This window comes from Mobula hypostoma, chromosome 22 (genome assembly GCF_963921235.1).
Source record: "Mobula hypostoma chromosome 22, sMobHyp1.1, whole genome shotgun sequence".
Taxonomy (NCBI): Eukaryota; Metazoa; Chordata; class Chondrichthyes; order Myliobatiformes; family Myliobatidae; genus Mobula; species Mobula hypostoma.
Genome location: NC_086118.1, coordinates 786,946 through 803,794, shown reverse-complemented (window position 1 = coordinate 803,794; position 16,849 = coordinate 786,946). Strand labels below are relative to the sequence as shown.

Below are 16,849 nucleotides of genomic sequence, written 5' to 3'. Positions count from 1 at the left end.
TCCAGCCTCTCAAAACATTCTCCAGATGTGTAAGGACGGTATGTAGAGCAGTGGCCATTGCATCAGCTGTCGATTGGTTATGGTAGCGAATTGTTAGGGGTCCAGTTTGGGTGGTAGCATGCTACAGATGTAATCCTTGCCCAGCCGCTCAAAGCAGTTGCTTATTATTGAGGTGAGTGCAACGGGACACCAGTCGTTCAGGCATGTTACCTTGGTCTTTTGTGGTACAAGGACCCAGGCATGACCCAGTGTTAGGGCAGCTCTTCTGTGGTGGCCCGTTACACACAGCAGGAGCCAGGTTCAAACAGGCAGCAATGGGTGATGGGTGGGGAGGGGATGAAGCAACAAAGGTGAGGCTGAGACTGTATAATGAGTCAGAGAAAATCACTCTACCAGTAAACTTTTCAGCGGAGGTTCACCGGGCTCTTTATCGACACCATTAAACAAAGGAGGATCATTCAGTCCTGAAAAGCAAGCATATGATTAATAGCACACTCAGAACGGTTCTGTACAAAACCATTTCTTCAACAAACCCTGGGACACCATATTCTGCTGCCTCTCGGAAAAGTGCTCTGTGCCCACAATGCTTGAGCAGATGAGAGCTCAGACAGCATTGAGTCACAGGTTTGTAACCAAGAGACTGGGGTGAATGAGACATCCCTAGATGTTGCAGAAACACCAAGGGCAAGGGTGTCTCAGTCCATCGACAACCAGACACAGACAGCAAGGAATTACCAAAACAACAGGCACAGGTACAATGCAGTCATCAGGACACAGGCCTCAGTGTGGGAGAGATTAGTGTAGTCCAGATGGTGGACAGGCTGGCAGCCAAATTCAAACCCCACCCGTAGCAAGGGAATTTAAATCCAACCAATTAAATATATCTGGAATAAGAAGATGGAATCAGTAACATGGAGCACACAATACAAGATGGGGTGATATTCTTGTACAGCAATCACTCGAGTTGAGTATGATGTGCTACTGAGTCCCTCAGATGGCTGTAGAGACTGATTTGTGATGCAGTGTGGAAAACAAGATTGGGTAGCTACTGATGACACCCACATCGGTTCTTGGCCACCCTAACCCTAACCCTTACAAGGAGGCCAAGAACGAATGTCAGATTAGCATTGCTCACCGAATGGGAAACAGGCAGTACAAAACAAGGACTTGCAGGGACTTGGAGTTTCTGGCTGTTTCAGGAATACCAGGCTCTTGGATACAAGGCCTGCTAAAGGAAATCTTACCGTCTCCACCAATGGGAAAGTCGCTCTTTAAGAATCCCTGATCCAATCTGTAATATCTCAGTTTAAGATATCCTGACTCACCATGATGAGGCGACTAAAAAAATTCTGGAGGCATTAGAAATGATATCTCAAGAATCAATTGATTCTGGCATGGTTCCAGAGGAATGGAAAATTTCAAATGTCACTCCACTCTTCAGGAAAGGAGAGAGGGAGAAGAAAAGTTGGTCTGACCTCAGTGGTTGGGAAGATGTCGGAGTCGATTATCAAGGATGGAGTCTCAGGGTACCTGGAGGCACATGACAAAATAGGCCAAAGTCAGCGTGAGAGTGCTGAAGACCAGGAGAGAGGGCATACAAGGAAGCCAGAGGATTGGGGAGCTTATAAAAACTTGCAGAAGGAAACTAAGAAGGTCATTCAGAAGGAAAAGATGAATTATGAGAGGAAGCTGGCGACTAATATCAAAAAAAGTACTAAAAGCTTTTTTAAGTATATAAAGGGTAAGAGAGAGTCGAGGTTTGATATAGGATCAATACAAAATGATGCTGGAGATATTGTAATGAGAGATGGTGAGATGGCAGAGGAACTGAATGTGTATTTTGCATCAGTCTTCACTGTGGAAAACGTCTGCAGTATACCGGACATTCAAGAGTTTCAGGGAAGTGAAGTTTGTGCAGTGAGAATTACGACTGAGGAGGTGATCAGGAAGCTTAATGGTCTGAGGGTGGATAAATCTCTTGGACCTGATGGAATGCACCCTTGGGTTCTGAAGGAAGTAGCTGGAGAGATTGCGGAGGCATTAACAATGATCTTTCAAGAATTGTACTGGATGACTGGAAAATTGCAAATGTTACTCCCCTATTTAAGAAGGGTGGGAGGCAGCAGAAAGGAAACTATAGACCTGTTAGCCTGACATCAGTGGTTGGGAAGTTGTTGGAATAGATTGTTAGGGATGAGATTACGGAGTACCTGGAGGCACATGACAAGATAGGTCAAAGCCAGCATGGTTTCCTGAAAGAAAAACCCTGTCTGACAAACCTACTACAATTCTTTGAGGAAATTACAAGCAGGGTAGACAAAGGAGATGCAGTAGACGTGGTGTACTTGGATTTTCAGAAGGCCTTTGACAAGGTGCTGCACATGAGGCTGCTTAGCAAGATAAGAGCCCATGGAATTACAGGGAAGTTGGATCGTGGACCATTGGCTGGTCGACAGAAAACAGAGAGTGGGAATAAAGGGATCCTATTCTGGCTGGCTGTCGGTTACCAGTCGAGTTCCACAGGGGTCGGTGTTGGGACCGCTGCTTTTTACGATATATGCCAATGATTTGGACTACGGTATTAATGGATTTGTGGCTAAATTTGCCAATGATACAAAGATAGGTGAAGGAGTGGGTAGTGTGGAGGAAACAGAGAGCCTGCAGAAAGACTTAGATAGTTTAGGGGAATGGGCAAAGATGTGGCAAATGAAATACAATGTTGGAAAGGGTATGGTCATGCACTTTGGTGGAAGAAATAAATGGGCGGACTATTATTTAGATGGGGAGAAAATTCAAAATGCAGAGATGCAAAGGGACTTGGGAGTCCTTGTGCAAGATACCCTAAAGGTTAACTTCCATGTTGAGTCAGTTGTGAAGAAGGCGAATGCAATGTTGGCATTCATTTCTAGAGGTATAAAATATAAGAGCAGGGATGTGATGTTGAGGCTCTATAAGGCACTCGTGAGACCACACTTGGGAGTATTGTGTGCAGTTTTGGGCTCCTTATTTAGAAAGGATATACTGACATTGGAGAGGGTTCAGAGAAGATTCACGAGAATGATTCCAGGAATGAAAGGGTTACCGTATGAGGAACGTCTGGCAGCTCTTGGGCTGTATTCCCTGGAGTTCAGGAGAATGAGGGGGGATCTCATAGAAATATTCCGAATGTTAAAAGGCCTGAACAGGTAAGATATGGCAAAGTTATTTCCAGTAGTAGGGGATTCTAACACAAGAGGGCACGACTTCGGGATTGAAGGATGTCCTTTTAGAACTGAGATGCAGAGAAATTACTTTAGTCAGAGGGTGGTAAATCTGTGGAATTTGTTGCCACGAGTGGCTGTGGAGGCTGTCATTGGGTGCATTTAAGGCAGAGATAGACAGGTTCTTGATTAGCCAGAGCATTAAAGGGTATGGGGTGAAAGCAGGGGAGTGGGGATGACTGGAAGAATTGGATCAGCCCATGATTGAATGACGGAGCAGACACGGTGGGCCAAATGGCCTAATTCTGCTCCTATATCTTATGGTTTCACCACTAACATCATGTTTAGCCATCCCAAAACTCATGTAACAATACTGTGCTGCCCTTAGTGCACTGCCAACCATGCACGTGCAGGCCTCAGGGACAGAGCACTTACCCAGTGAGAGCAGCTCCACATCCAGCAGTCCCATAGCACCAGCTGTACTGGGAGGCAGCCTGTTCACATCTGACAGACTGCTCAATCGGCATGTAGAATCGCCTGAGACATTTGGTGGAGGAGGGATGATGGGGAATATTGGAGCTGCCGTGTGATCGGCCTTTGCAGAGATCACATCCAACCCAGCCAAGTCAATCAGTGTCCCTGTATCACTGTCTCCACCACTGCCTGCAAAACACATGGAGAGTTCATGTTAAATACAACATAATCCCCACAAACAGCTTGCTCATCATGGCACTGGCAACACCAGCGATATTTTGCGGGCAGCAAAGAAAACAACTAATTATTCCATTAAATATACTTTTTCTGGGTTACGATCACTGCAATCTGCATCCTGTCTTTTCGCTATGGGGGTTGTGCTTTTGAACAGTGCAGGTGCGGCCATGGTCACCACTGCTGGAGACGGAGAGGCCTCCTGGCTTGTTTGAAGCAACAGGGCCCGAGACTGATAACCAGGAGGTGGGTGAGGGGGCAGGGGGCAGAGAATCAGATGGGTCAAGGGGCAGGGGTCAGGGGTCTGAGAATCAGGTGTGTCGGGGGTGGGTGAGGGGTCAGGGGGCAGAGAATCAGGTGGGTCAAGGGGCAGGGGTCAGGGGTCTTGAGAATCAGGTGTGTCGGGGGTGGGTGAGGGGTCAGGGGGCAGAGAATCAGGTGGGTCAAGGGGCAGGGGTCAGGGGTCTGAGAATCAGGTGTGTCGGGGGTGGGTGAGGGGTTGGGGGTCAGGGGGCTAAGGATCAGGTGTGTCGGGGTGGGTGAGGGGGGAGGGGGCTGGGAATTCCCAAGTTCCACTGAGCGTTAAACAAATTACCTGACGGCTTCGGAGGTTCTGGCAAACTGAGCTCTCCATTTACTGCCTGTCCCTCAACAATCTTTTTGTAGGAGTTTATTGTACGCGAAAGGTCATCACTGGCTTGTAAAATTTCACCTGTAATAAAATGTCAAAAATCATTAAAAGTTTACAGACCTAATTTAATCTCATACATTTCTTTAAAAAATGTTTTCTTGAAGGACTAGCTTCTGTTTGATAAACAAAACTAATGAGATTTTATCAGATGGGTGCAATGTATTTTTAATGTACCAAAGGTACCATTTCATCTGGCAACTCAAAGTCTCCTTATAATGCATCAATCCATTCTCCTTTAAAACAATTCAAGTAATTTTCCCCCCTCAAACCATTTTACAGTAAATTGGTTAAAAGATCCCAAAATGGCACCACAAAATTAAAATCAGTCATAGCAAAGATTGAAAATACACAAAGCAAGTTGGCCTGTAATTGAAGAGAAAGGATCCTTCTGTGTGTTGGCTCTTCATTAGAAACTGGTCCTTTCTTCATCATATTTGGATAAATGCATTCGGCATTTTGACTGCTGGTTCACAAAGATGAGTCCAGGATTGAAAGGCTTATCATATGAAGAGTGTTTTTTGGCTCTGTGCCCGTATTCACTGGAATTCAGAAGAATGGGGGGGGGGGGAGATCACATGTTGAAAGGCCTTGATAAAGTGTTTATGAAGAGGACGTTTCCTGTGGTGGGGGAGTCTAAGACCAGAGAACACAACCTCAGAACAGAGGGGCGTCTATTTAGAATGGAGATGAAGAGGAATTTCTTTAGCCAGAGAATGGTGAATCTGTGGAATTAATCACCACAGGCAGGCAGCTGTGGACCCCAAATCATTGTGTATTGTTAAGGCAGAGGTTGATAGGTTCTTGATTGGTCAGGGCATGAAGGGTTATGGGGAGAAGGCAGGGGACTGGGGTTGAGAGGAACAATGGATCAGCCATGATGAAATGGTGGAGCAGACTCGATGGGCCAAATGGCCTACTCCTGCTCCTATATCTTATGATCGAAGATGGTATGAGGCTGTGCACTGGAAAAAGCTGTTTGCCTCCAAGGTGCATTGTGACTACAACACAAAAGAGATAGTAAATTCCTGACAACTTGGCCAGTAGTCATTACGCAGTTAAATCAGTGTTGCAGGTCTGATCTCATCTTCTTGCAGCCATCATCAGACAGGTGGATCAGACTCAAGAACAGCTACTTCCTTTCGACCATTAGCTAGTTGAACCAACCTGCACAATCTAATCACTTGAGTTTAGCATCACTATGATCACCGGACTAAAATGGACACCGTTTCGTTCTAATCATGTTATTTCATGTTAACAAGTTTTTTTTTTGTGAATTCTGCTTGTCTGATGCTATGTGCCTGTGATGCTGCAGCAAATACATTTTTCATGCACCTGTGTGTACCTGTCCTTGTGAATATGACAATAAACTTGATTTGGAGATTTCTGACTCCAATCAAAGCCTTGGTGCTAGTTCTACAACTTGACATCCCTAATTATGTTTCCATGTGCCATATATTGTGCTGGGGGGGGCGGTGACTGAGTGGGTCACTAGTTCCTCTTTGACCCTCCTCAGTGTTTGCCTGTGCATCCTTCATGTGATCATAAAACTGGACTCAGTGAAATCCTCTTTGTGCTTAAAAAGCTTGCTGATACTTACAGAGCTGGTGTGCATCTAGATAAGGTGCTGAAGAATACTGTATGTACGGTTAACATAGAACATAAAAAAGTACAACACAGAACAGGCCCCTTGGCCCACAGTTGTGCCGAATCATCTAAAAGGTAAATATTTATAAAAAAAAACAAAAACTAATCCCTTCTACCTGCACAACGCCCATATCCCTCCATCTTCCTTACATCCATGTGCCTATTTAAAACTCTTTAAAAGCCCCTAGTGTATTTGTTTCTTAACACCATACGGGGCAGCACATTCCAGGCATCGATGACTCTCTGAGTAAAAAACTTAGCTTTGAACCTACCCCCTCTCACCTTCACTGCATGCCCTCTGGTAGTAGACACTTCCACTCTGGGGAGAAAAGATCTATCTTTGCCTCTCATAATCTTATAAACCTGTATCAAATCCCCCTTCTGCCTCCGACGCTCCACAGAGAACAACCCACATTTATCCAGCCTCTCCTGATAGCACATGCCCTCTAAGCCAGGCAGCACCCAATCCAAAGTCTCAAAATTCTTCCTATAGCCGGGGGACCAGAACTGTATGCAGTGCCCCAAATGTGGCCTAACCAGAGTTCTATAAAGTTGCAAAATAACCTCCTGACTTTTAAAATAAATGCTTTCACTAATAAAAGCAAGTATTCCATAAGCCTCCTTAACCACCCAAACCACCCATCCTGCCGAAAGGTTTAGCCCCGAAACGTCGACCGTACTTTTTTCCATAGATGCTGCCTGGCCTGCTGAGTTCCTCCAGCATTTTGTGTGTGTGGTTCTTAATCACCCTATCAACCTCTGTAGCCATTTTCAAGGAACTATGAACTTGGACTCCAAGATATCTCTGCTCAGCAACACTGTAAAGGGTCTGGCCCTTCACAGTGTACTGTCTCCTTGCATTTGCCCTAAGGTGCAATACCTCACATTTCTCTGGGTTAAACTCCACCTACCATTTCTCTGCCCATATTTACAACTGATCTGTATCGTGCTGTATTCTTTGCCAGCCTTCTTCACTGTCCACAACTCCTCCAATCTTGGTATCATCCACAAAAAAATATACTAATCCACCCATCTTCATTTTCAACCAGATCTTTTATATACATCACAAACAGCAGAGGTCCCAGCACAGATCCCTGAGTACAGACCTCCAGCTCCATTAAGTCCCTTCAACCACTGCCCTCTGTCTCCCATGCGCAAGCCAGTTCTGATTCCCAACAGCCAATTTGCCACAGACCCCATGCATTCTAATCTTCTGGATTAGCCTCCCATGAGGGACTTTGTCATACGCCTTACTAAAATCCATGTAGACAACATCCACTGCTCTACCTTCATCAATCTCGCATTACTTTGTCAAAAAAAAAAGATTAAATTGGTAAGACATGACCTACCCTACACAAAGTCACCTTGGCTCTCCCTAATTAGCTTCTCCAGTAAGAGTCCACATCTTCAGGAGAGCAGGGGAGGAACTGAGTCAGTGTGAGATGCCACCATTGTCATTCCCACCTCTACCAAACCCATACAAGAGGAATCGAGTACAGGAGCAGGGAGGTACTACTGCAGTTGTACAAGGCCTTGGTGAGACCACACCTGGAGTATTGTGTGCAGTTTTGGTCCCCTAATCTGAGGAAAGACATTCTTGCCATAGAGGGAGTACAAAGAAGGTTCACCAGATTGATTCCTGGGATGGCAGGACTTTCATATGATGAAAGACTGGATCAACTAGGCTTATGCTCGTTGGAATTTAGAAGATTGAGGGGGGGATCTTATTGAAACGTATAAAATCCTAAAGGGACAGGCTAGATGCAGGAAGATTGTTCCCGATGTTGGGGAAGTCCAGAACGAGGGATCACAGTTTGAGGATAAAGGGGAAGCCTTTTAGGACCGAGATGAGGAGAAACTTCTTCACACAGAGAGTGGTGAATCTGTGGAATTCTCTGCCACAGGAAACAGTTGAGGCCAGTTCATTGGCTATATTTAAGAGGGATTTAGATATGGCCCTTGTGGCTAAAGGGATCAGGGGGTATGGAGGGAAGGCTGGTACAGGGTTCTGAGTTAGATGATCAGCCATGATCGTACTGAATGGCGGAGCAGGCTCGAAGGGCCAAATGCCCTACTCCTGCACCCATTTTCTATGTTTCATACAGATGGAACCAGAAGCTTCTCGACGTACCTAAGCTGTTGTCGTTGTCCTCTGTCTCACTCGCAATTTTGAACAATGCCCGCCGCATTTTCTCGCATTGGTCGTATAACTCCTGTAAAGCAGTACAGCTCTCGTTAGTCTAACCTCAGCCTCTTTACGGATTTCACTGCACCTTCTGTATTACAATGTTAATTGGAGCATTGCCTTCAAAGTTGAACGTACTCCAAGTCACTTTGCAGAAGTGCATTCAGTTGAAAGTGGGCAAAGAAATAAGAAAAGGCAGCCAAACCTTTAGTTAAAGCTGTGGTCTGAGTGCAAGTCATTAAGTAATATATGGATGTATCGAGGTCCAAAGGGCTATTTCCAGAATAAGAGTCCTGGTTGGTGAAGCACAGTCCCTCGTTGCGGAGTACAATGACAACAAAGTTGGGAAAAGGAAGCCTCAGGGAATTGAGGAGGTTATGCACGTCGAAAGGAAAGGACAGCTCATGAAGAAGCCATCTTCAGGATACTTTGGGGACATTTACAGATGAAAGTTGACACACATCTAAACATTGATGCATGATGGCAAGTATTTAAAGGATTAGAATTGTAAGCTCATTGATGGCTAGCTTCTGTATAGTCTGACAGCCTCTCAAGGGTGGCCTTGGTGTCTTGTGAATGAAGCTTGTGGTGGGGGAAGTTTCTGCTCAGTCAACATTGGACTAGGAGATGGGAGGGAGGGAGGGGTCAGGAATAACTGGTATCATCAGCAAACACACTGAGTCTGAGTCTGACTGGACATATTTGCGTGGTGTCACAGAGGGACATCATCTGGAAGAGGAACAGATTTTTTGGAAACTCCAGAGGCACTACATGAAGATATTGGGAGAAGTCCATCGATGAGATATTTGAGATAGGGTTGGCTTGATGAAGATTAGATTAGATGAGTGAAAATTCACTGAGATACACAACGGAGGAGAATGTGGAATTGACTATATTGGAATTGGAAAGAGAAATTGAAGAAGATGACACATCACAGTCAAAGGATATTGTTTGTAACTAATTACAGACATTTCAATAATAATGGGGCTCATGGATAACACAAGCTTGGAAAGGGCACGAGAGGCAAAACAGCAACAGGGTTTGGGCTGATGGTACCTCCAGGAAGAATTGACTGGGTAGGATAGTGAGAGAGAGGGAAATAGCAGAGGTGGTTGAATGGAATGGATAGTTTTAGTGACTTGAGGGTGAAGGCAAGGGAGGGGTTTGTAGCAAAGACAAGTTACTGGTCATCTTTAAATTCAGGGGTAATCTTGGGCAACTAGCAGTTGTCCTGCTTTGATAACACTTAATATGGTTCAGCAAAATCATGTGATATCTGAGAAAACCACTGAGAGCCCCACTCCTTGGAATTGAGGAGTGGAAATGGGGTCGCTCTAGGTTGTGCAAGGGTTAGGGGTGTGGAGAGTGGATTGCAGAGGATGCATACTGCTGACATAAAATATATCAAATGTACCTGCAGATTCAAAACTGTGACATATTGAGTGGGTAGTGAGAAATAATCTGGGTACCCCATTGACTCCTGAGAAAAGATGTTGTCTAGCTGCAAGGTGGCAAAGGAACATACAACTGAGCTATAGTGAACCAGTGCAGATGGGTGGACACTTGTGAGTATGCTGGTCCAGAGAAGTTTGAAGGTTGCGATAAGGCACTGCAGAGTACAGCAATAAACAGGTGTGAAGCATGCAGGACGGGAGTTAGGATTACCATCATCAATTCTTTATCCCCTTCCGTCGAGTCATCCTTGTTGTAATGGGCCAACATCTCATTCAAAAGACGCACATTATTGTTTACTTCCTCGAGCGTGTTTAAGCGTTTTGTTATTTTCTGCATTCGGGCTTCATCCTGTGAAAGGCACAGGAGCAAAACACCTGAGAGTCTGGAACGCAAACCCTCTCACACTCCCCATCACACACCCGCCATTACTGAGGCCACCACCTTTAGGACCAATGTGATGAGGCTTGGTGATCAGTAGGTGAGTAAGAGGACATTGAAACATAAAAATTCACTCAGGCTGAGCACAGAACCACAGCTCACAGTCTCAAACCTGCAGGGACAGACATTTCAGACCAAGCTGAGGGAAAATTTCCTCGCTCAGGCTCCCTCCACAAAAGAGGCTAAAATACTGAATTTATTTCCGAATGAATTAGGTCTACTCCTAGACATGAAAGGCTAGATCTATAGGGAGAGAAGAGAAGGCAGGATCAACCACGAGCATATTGTGACAGAGTAAACATGCTTGTCCTGTTCCACATGTACCTCTGATCAAGCACTATAGATACATGTAAGTGGCTCCCATTTCCTCTTGGTTGTGACTACAGATACAGTTCGATGCTGATTACCCACAGACCTGGACCACTGATTCAGATAATTGTTTGGGGTACCCTTGTAAGAGACGTCAGAACCACGCCCCAGCTCATAATTTCAGTTCAGAGGAAGTAAGCAGTGGATAACAGATACTGGTCTTGCCAATAATGTTTGCAACCTGTGAATGCACAAGTACAACTCCCCAGGCACAATCCAACAAAATACTCCCCAAAAGCACAGATCTAGCCATCTTCTCGAGTGCTCATCCAATCGGTTTCTTGGCTTAGCCTCAATGTTCTCAGCCCAGCTCTTGTTGGAAAGGGAACTACGCCTCTGCATCTTACCAGCTTCAGTCTATTCGCCAAGCGTTAGAGCTCATTTGGATGTTGCCTCCCCTCTTCCTCCTTACCTCCTTCACCATGTTCTTTATCAGTTTATTAGCCTCCTGTAAGTCCTCAGGCTTTTTGCTCTTTAGTAACCTGGCTAATAGCTGAAAAACAGTAACAAATTGGAAAGTTTATTTCAAACCACAAGACAGTCTGACGTGTACAGAACACTGGAGAAGTTTGCAACCAAACCATATCAGACTTTCAACACTCCCCACACTTGCAATATAACAGATAAGATTACAACATGGACTGTACTCCTGGGCCACTTGTCTACCACTCTCAACATCCATCACCCCCCACCCTCATCCCTCAAGCTCCCGTGTCCAGTCACCTCAACCCGGGACTCCAGTCCCTTCCTTGGTCAGCCTGCTGACCGATCCCCTTCAGCATGAATGCACTTGCATATTTGTGGAACAGGAAGGACACTTTCTCCTTTCTGATATATTCCAGAAGGCAAGGCCTTTGGCCCAACTCATCTGTGCTGTCCATATCTACTAAAATGGATTAGTGTAGGATTATTCTCGACAAATCCTATCACATTCCACCCCTCCCCAGCAGCACAGGCATTTTACATGACTGGGATGTTGGAGAAACTAGAAGAACCAGGGAAAGCCCATGGGATTCAAGATGAATACAGACAGCACTTGAGATCAGGACTGAACCCGGGCCACTAGTGCTGTGAAATGATTCAGAAGGTAGTGTGATCCGAAATGTACCTTAGACTTCTCATCATCTTCAAACACTGTATTTTTAGGACGAGTTGTAGGCGAAGGAATGAGAGTTTTATCAATGGGGATCTGAGGATCCTGTTGCAAAATCCCTGTAAGAGAAGTATTCAGCACCTGAGTGCACAAAACTGTTCAGAGTCGAATCAGCATTTCACAGATGAGAAGCATTATACAGTGCTGCTCCAATACAAGCCAGGTGACCTGTTTGGCATTTTTGCTCAAGTCCATCTATAACACACACCCTTCTCTCCAGATGCTGACAGATGCACTGTTAGTAGATCTGACACAGACAATGGTTGTTGAACTGGTTTATGATGGCCTCATGACTGGCCTTGAGGTCTCCAAGGACAGTGTGGGAAATCTTCAATCAGGATTCCAATGCAGGGTGGCTACCCTGCCATCAGCTTCTCACAAGAATTGTATGAAACAGCAATCCCCTACAATTTAACATTGGTCAACTCTGAGGACACTTTATGCCACAGATGAGCTGGACACCTTGCAGAGAGTCAGAGCAAACTCTGGCCATGGCACTTTATTCCAAAGAGATATAAGGCTGGTAATAAAATAGGGTACAGGAAAGCAAGCTTTTACGCTTGCAATAATGCTAATGGACAAATGAACCTCACCTAGATTCTTCAGTGACTACCCTATTTTTGCAACTATCCCACCATTTCTTCTTAGATAATTCATCAGGACAGAAGATGGCTTGCTTTCACTCCAAATTCATGGGGCCCAAGGTAATTGTTGAGGCCAAAATGGAAGGCGCAGACTTTACCGTGGGAGTGGCAGGGGCTGTTTGGGACCTGGGACACACCTTTCACTCGTCACATTTGGTCATCGTGTGCCCTCCAAGATGCTTCTTCTCCATTCTGAGTTGTCACAGGTTAGGGGTGTGGTTTGTCAGTTGAGGTGAGAATATCTTTGAACATTGTATCATTTCTTAATGCATGCATTACTAAATGACAATAAAAGAGGACTGCGTGTCCTCATAATCTAATCTAATCTAATCTGTTTTACTGTCCTCCTGAGAATTCCCTGCTGCGACACAGCCGAATTGCAAGCCTGTTTCCAGAACCTAGTGCTGGGCACAGGGATAAGGTGACCCGTCCAATGGATCAGACTCAGACCTGACACTGGAAGGGGGCAACGGACATTGTGCAGCCTATTACCCTGCCAATGGATTTTGAGGATTCTGTACAGAAATTTGCTGGTGGTGTTGAAGTGCCTGCTACAGACTGATCTTGCCTCCAAACCATGCAGGTTGTTGGGAAACAGTTTCTGCTCAATAGACTGCCAGGTTAATACTCACACATAAAACACAAAGTGTCAAAGCATTCTTTGGAAAATGCTACCTACCTTGTTTCTTTAACATTTGATAAGCTTCTTTAATTTTGGTTTCCTCTGGGAGAGCAACTGTCCAGCTGAAGAGTAATTCAATGACTTTAGTTTTCACTTTTTCAGATACTCTGTCTCCTAAATACTAGAGAAAGAACATTAAGTATTCACAAGCTATTCAGTTTTTAGGCTTGGTTCAACCAATTCGATTAGAGCCAATTTAGCCTGCAACAATGTCACATAACTTGGTTCCATATCTTTCCGAGTTTCCAACAAAAGTCATGTCTTGAACAGTCCAACAACCCACCCACTTACTGGTTCCAAGTTACCTGGACGTTGGGCACAGCATCATATGTTTAATATTGATAAAGTTGATCCAAGCTCACTTTTTGGGAAACAGTGTTTCCTGATTGTTCTCTTACACAACAGTACTCCAACGTTAATCTCATTCCCTATTTGTTCTGGACCACAATAAACATAAGGGAGTTTCAACCCTATTCAATCCCTTTGAACAGAGAACAGTACAGCATCAATCAAAGGATTTCGACCTCTCCACAGATGCTGCCTGACCTGCTGAGGCCTTCCAGCATTTTGTGTGTGTTACCTGTCAGTGGCATCAAAGTCCAGAATGGGAAGTGGGGAAAATGTGGTCGTGTTTTGTGCTTGGTAGAGGCTAATCTAAGTCTAAGAAACTAAATAGTTTCTCAGGGCAGTGTTCTTGATTTAGCTGCCGGCTCATTTTATCAGCCACCTTTTCCTCTATCACTGGGTCAGAATTAGGGATGTTCACTGATTCATTCACTATGTAGATTATGCTTGTATGTAGACAGACCTGAAGAACACGCAGGCATGGGCTAGTACCTATCAAGTAACATTCAAAGCAATGTAATACACACAAAATGCTGCAGGAACTCAGCAGGTCACGCAGCATCTGTGGAAATGAACCAACAGTCAATCTTTTGGACTGAGACCCTTCCTCAGGACTGGAAAGGAAGGGGAAAAGATGCCAGAATAAAGTGAGAGAGGGGAAGGAGGATAGCAAGGTGATAGGTGAAGCCAGGTGGATGGGAAAGGTAAAGGGCTGGAGACGAAGGAATCTGATAAGAGAAGAGAGTGGGGCATAGGAGAAAGGGAAGGAGGAACAGACCCAGTGGGAAGTGATAAGCAGGAGAGAAGAGGTAAGAGGCCAGAATGAGGAATAAAAGAGGGGAGGGGGAGGAATTTTTTTTTTACTGAAAGGAGAAATTAATATTCATGAAGACTACCCAGATGGAATATAAAGTGTTGCTCCTCCATCCTGAGGGTGGCCTCATTTTGGCACAAGAGAAGGCATGGACCAACATGTCAGAACAGGAATGGGAATCAGAATTAAAATGTTTGGCCACCAGGAAGTTCTGCTTTTGGAGGATGGAGCATAAGTGCCAGATAAAGCAGTCCCCATTCTGGAGCCAGGCAGGTGAAGACGGGCTGCCCTGGGTGTGAGGGTTTACTACCACTCTGCCACTAGCCGTGGGATTTTAATTAACCTCAGATTACAACCCTAGTCCGAGTGACCACTGTCCATCGCACTGAAACTCAGTACTATAGTACTTTGGCTGCTTGCAGGGATAAGTGCCAGGAGGCAGATTAGTGGGAGTGATGAATGGACAAGGGAATCACAGAGGGAGATGGTGGAAGTTGCAGAGGACGATGTATTGGATGTGGAGGTTCACAGAATGGTAGGTAAGGACAAGAGGAACTCTATCACTGTTAAGGCGGTGGGAAGATGGAGCGAGTGTGGATGTTCAGGAAATGAAGGAGCTGTGGGTCAATGGTTAAGAAAGGGAAACTCTGTTCTTTGAAGGAGGAGGATGTCTCTGATGTCCTGGACAGGAAAGCCGCATCCTGGGAACAGATGTGGTGTAGATGAAGGAACTGCGGTAAGGGATTTTACTGGAGACAGGGTTGGAAGAGGTAGAGTCAAAATAACCATGGGAATCGGTAGGTTTAAGAAAGATGTCAGTTGACAGTTTGTCTCCAGAGATGGAGACAGAAAGATCGAGAAAGGGGAGGGAGGTGTCAGAGATGAATCAAGTGAACTTAAGGGCAGGGTGGAAGTTAGAGGCAAAACTGATGAGCTGAGCATGAATGCATGAAGCAGCAACAATGCAGTCATCAATGTAATGGCAGAAGAGTTGGGGAGCATTACCAGGGAAGGCTTGGAACATGGACTGTTCTACATAGCCAATGAAAAGGCAGGCATAGTTTCCCCTCAAGGTTGCAGAAAGTGGGAGGAGCCGAAGGAGAAATTGTTGAGGGTGAGGACCAGTTCTGCCAAACAGAGGAGTGAGGTGGTAGAGGGGAACTGGTTGGGTTGTTTGTCGAGAAAGAAGCAGAGAGCTTTAAGGCCTTCATGATGGGGGAATAGAAATGTATAGGGGCTGGACATCCATGGTGAAAATATGGCAGTCAGGGCCAAGGAACTGAAAGTTAATGAGGAGATTGAGAGCATGAGAAGTGTGGATGTAGGTGGGAAGTGTCTGAACCAAAGGAGATAGAATGGAGTCGATGTATGAGGACACAGATTCAGAGGGGCAGGAGCAGGCAGAGACAATGGGCTTATCCGGTCAGTAAGGTTTATAGATCTTGGGTACAAGGTAGAAGCAAGCAGTGTTGGGTAACAGAACTATAAGTTTGCTGAGTTCTCCAGAGCAACACTCACAACACGCTGAAGGAACTCAGCAGGTCGGGCAGCATCTGTGGAAAAGATTGGTCGACTTTTTGGGCTGGAACCCTTCATCAGGACGGAGTGTTGCTTTGACCCCAGCATCTGCAGAGTATTTTGTGTTTGCTGAGTTCTCCAGAGTTGATGAGGTTGGTGATGGTGTCGGAGACACTTTTCTGAGGGTTCCATAAGGCCAAGGCAGTGATGGTGTCCAGCATGAGCCAAATCATCAGCCATCACAATTCAACAGTATTACTAATAATGAAAACAACTGGGCCAGCTATAGAAATACAGCAGCTACAAAGTAAATTAAAAACTTCGTATTCTGCCTTTCTCTGAATCTCCCCAAAACATGTCTTAATTGTGATGGAACTTGATGAATGCAGTTTCATAAGCACAAGTAACATGACTTCATTCACAACAAAGCAACAGTTTTGATTTGCATTTCCAAACCCACAATCATTGATTCTCTCCAGTACCAGTGTACATGTACTTTGTTTGCAGCTAAAGATGCGTTACCACAATTTGATAAAACCTCTTTAGCAGTATTCCCAAACTCGTGAACTTAACCACAGAGGTTAACTCATAGGAAACCTTACCAACTCCAGGCTTCCTCCATGTTACACACTACTTTGAACTGGAAACAGATCAGCAACTGTTCACTTTCATTGTGTCAATCTCCCTAACAGCGCTGTCTTAGTTCGCTAACTGGACTGCAGCAGTTCAAGGTATGCACAAGAAATGTGGGCCTTTGAATTTGAAGAAAATAACTTTCTGCCCTCTCACATCGCAAACCTCAGTACTGGAACCCACCTTTGGAGATACCACTTTGATTAATTCATTTAGGAATCGAAATTTCCCAACTTCATTGTGGAATCTTTGCCCACAGTTCTTCATAGAAGCTTCCAAGACCTAGGTGCAACCAAAACATTAACATTATATCATGCATCACTAAAGCATGCAAGAATCTGAGGGGAATTGACAGATGATGCTTCCCAGT

General features: G+C 45.0%; 1 protein-coding gene across 2 annotated transcripts in view; it reads right to left on the bottom strand.

The window, feature by feature from the left end:
• The window catches only part of LOC134336559 (ADP-ribosylation factor-binding protein GGA3-like), a 59,823-nt gene that overhangs the window by 13,199 nt on the left and 29,775 nt on the right, over positions 1-16,849 (bottom strand). Inside the window, exons 4-12 of one of the 2 annotated variants that reach the window (XM_063030837.1) lie at positions 16,663-16,761; positions 13,167-13,290; positions 11,799-11,902; positions 11,103-11,183; positions 10,094-10,231; positions 8,375-8,456; positions 4,504-4,620; positions 3,636-3,863; positions 394-464 (exon numbers count right to left, since the gene is read on the bottom strand). In XM_063030837.1, the coding sequence (XP_062886907.1) occupies positions 394-464; positions 3,636-3,863; positions 4,504-4,620; positions 8,375-8,456; positions 10,094-10,231; positions 11,103-11,183; positions 11,799-11,902; positions 13,167-13,290; positions 16,663-16,761 (1,044 nt within the window). The remainder of the gene's footprint in view (positions 1-393; positions 465-3,635; positions 3,864-4,503; positions 4,621-8,374; positions 8,457-10,093; positions 10,232-11,102; positions 11,184-11,798; positions 11,903-13,166; positions 13,291-16,662; positions 16,762-16,849) is intronic. The other variant, XM_063030838.1, reaches the window with a different exon arrangement.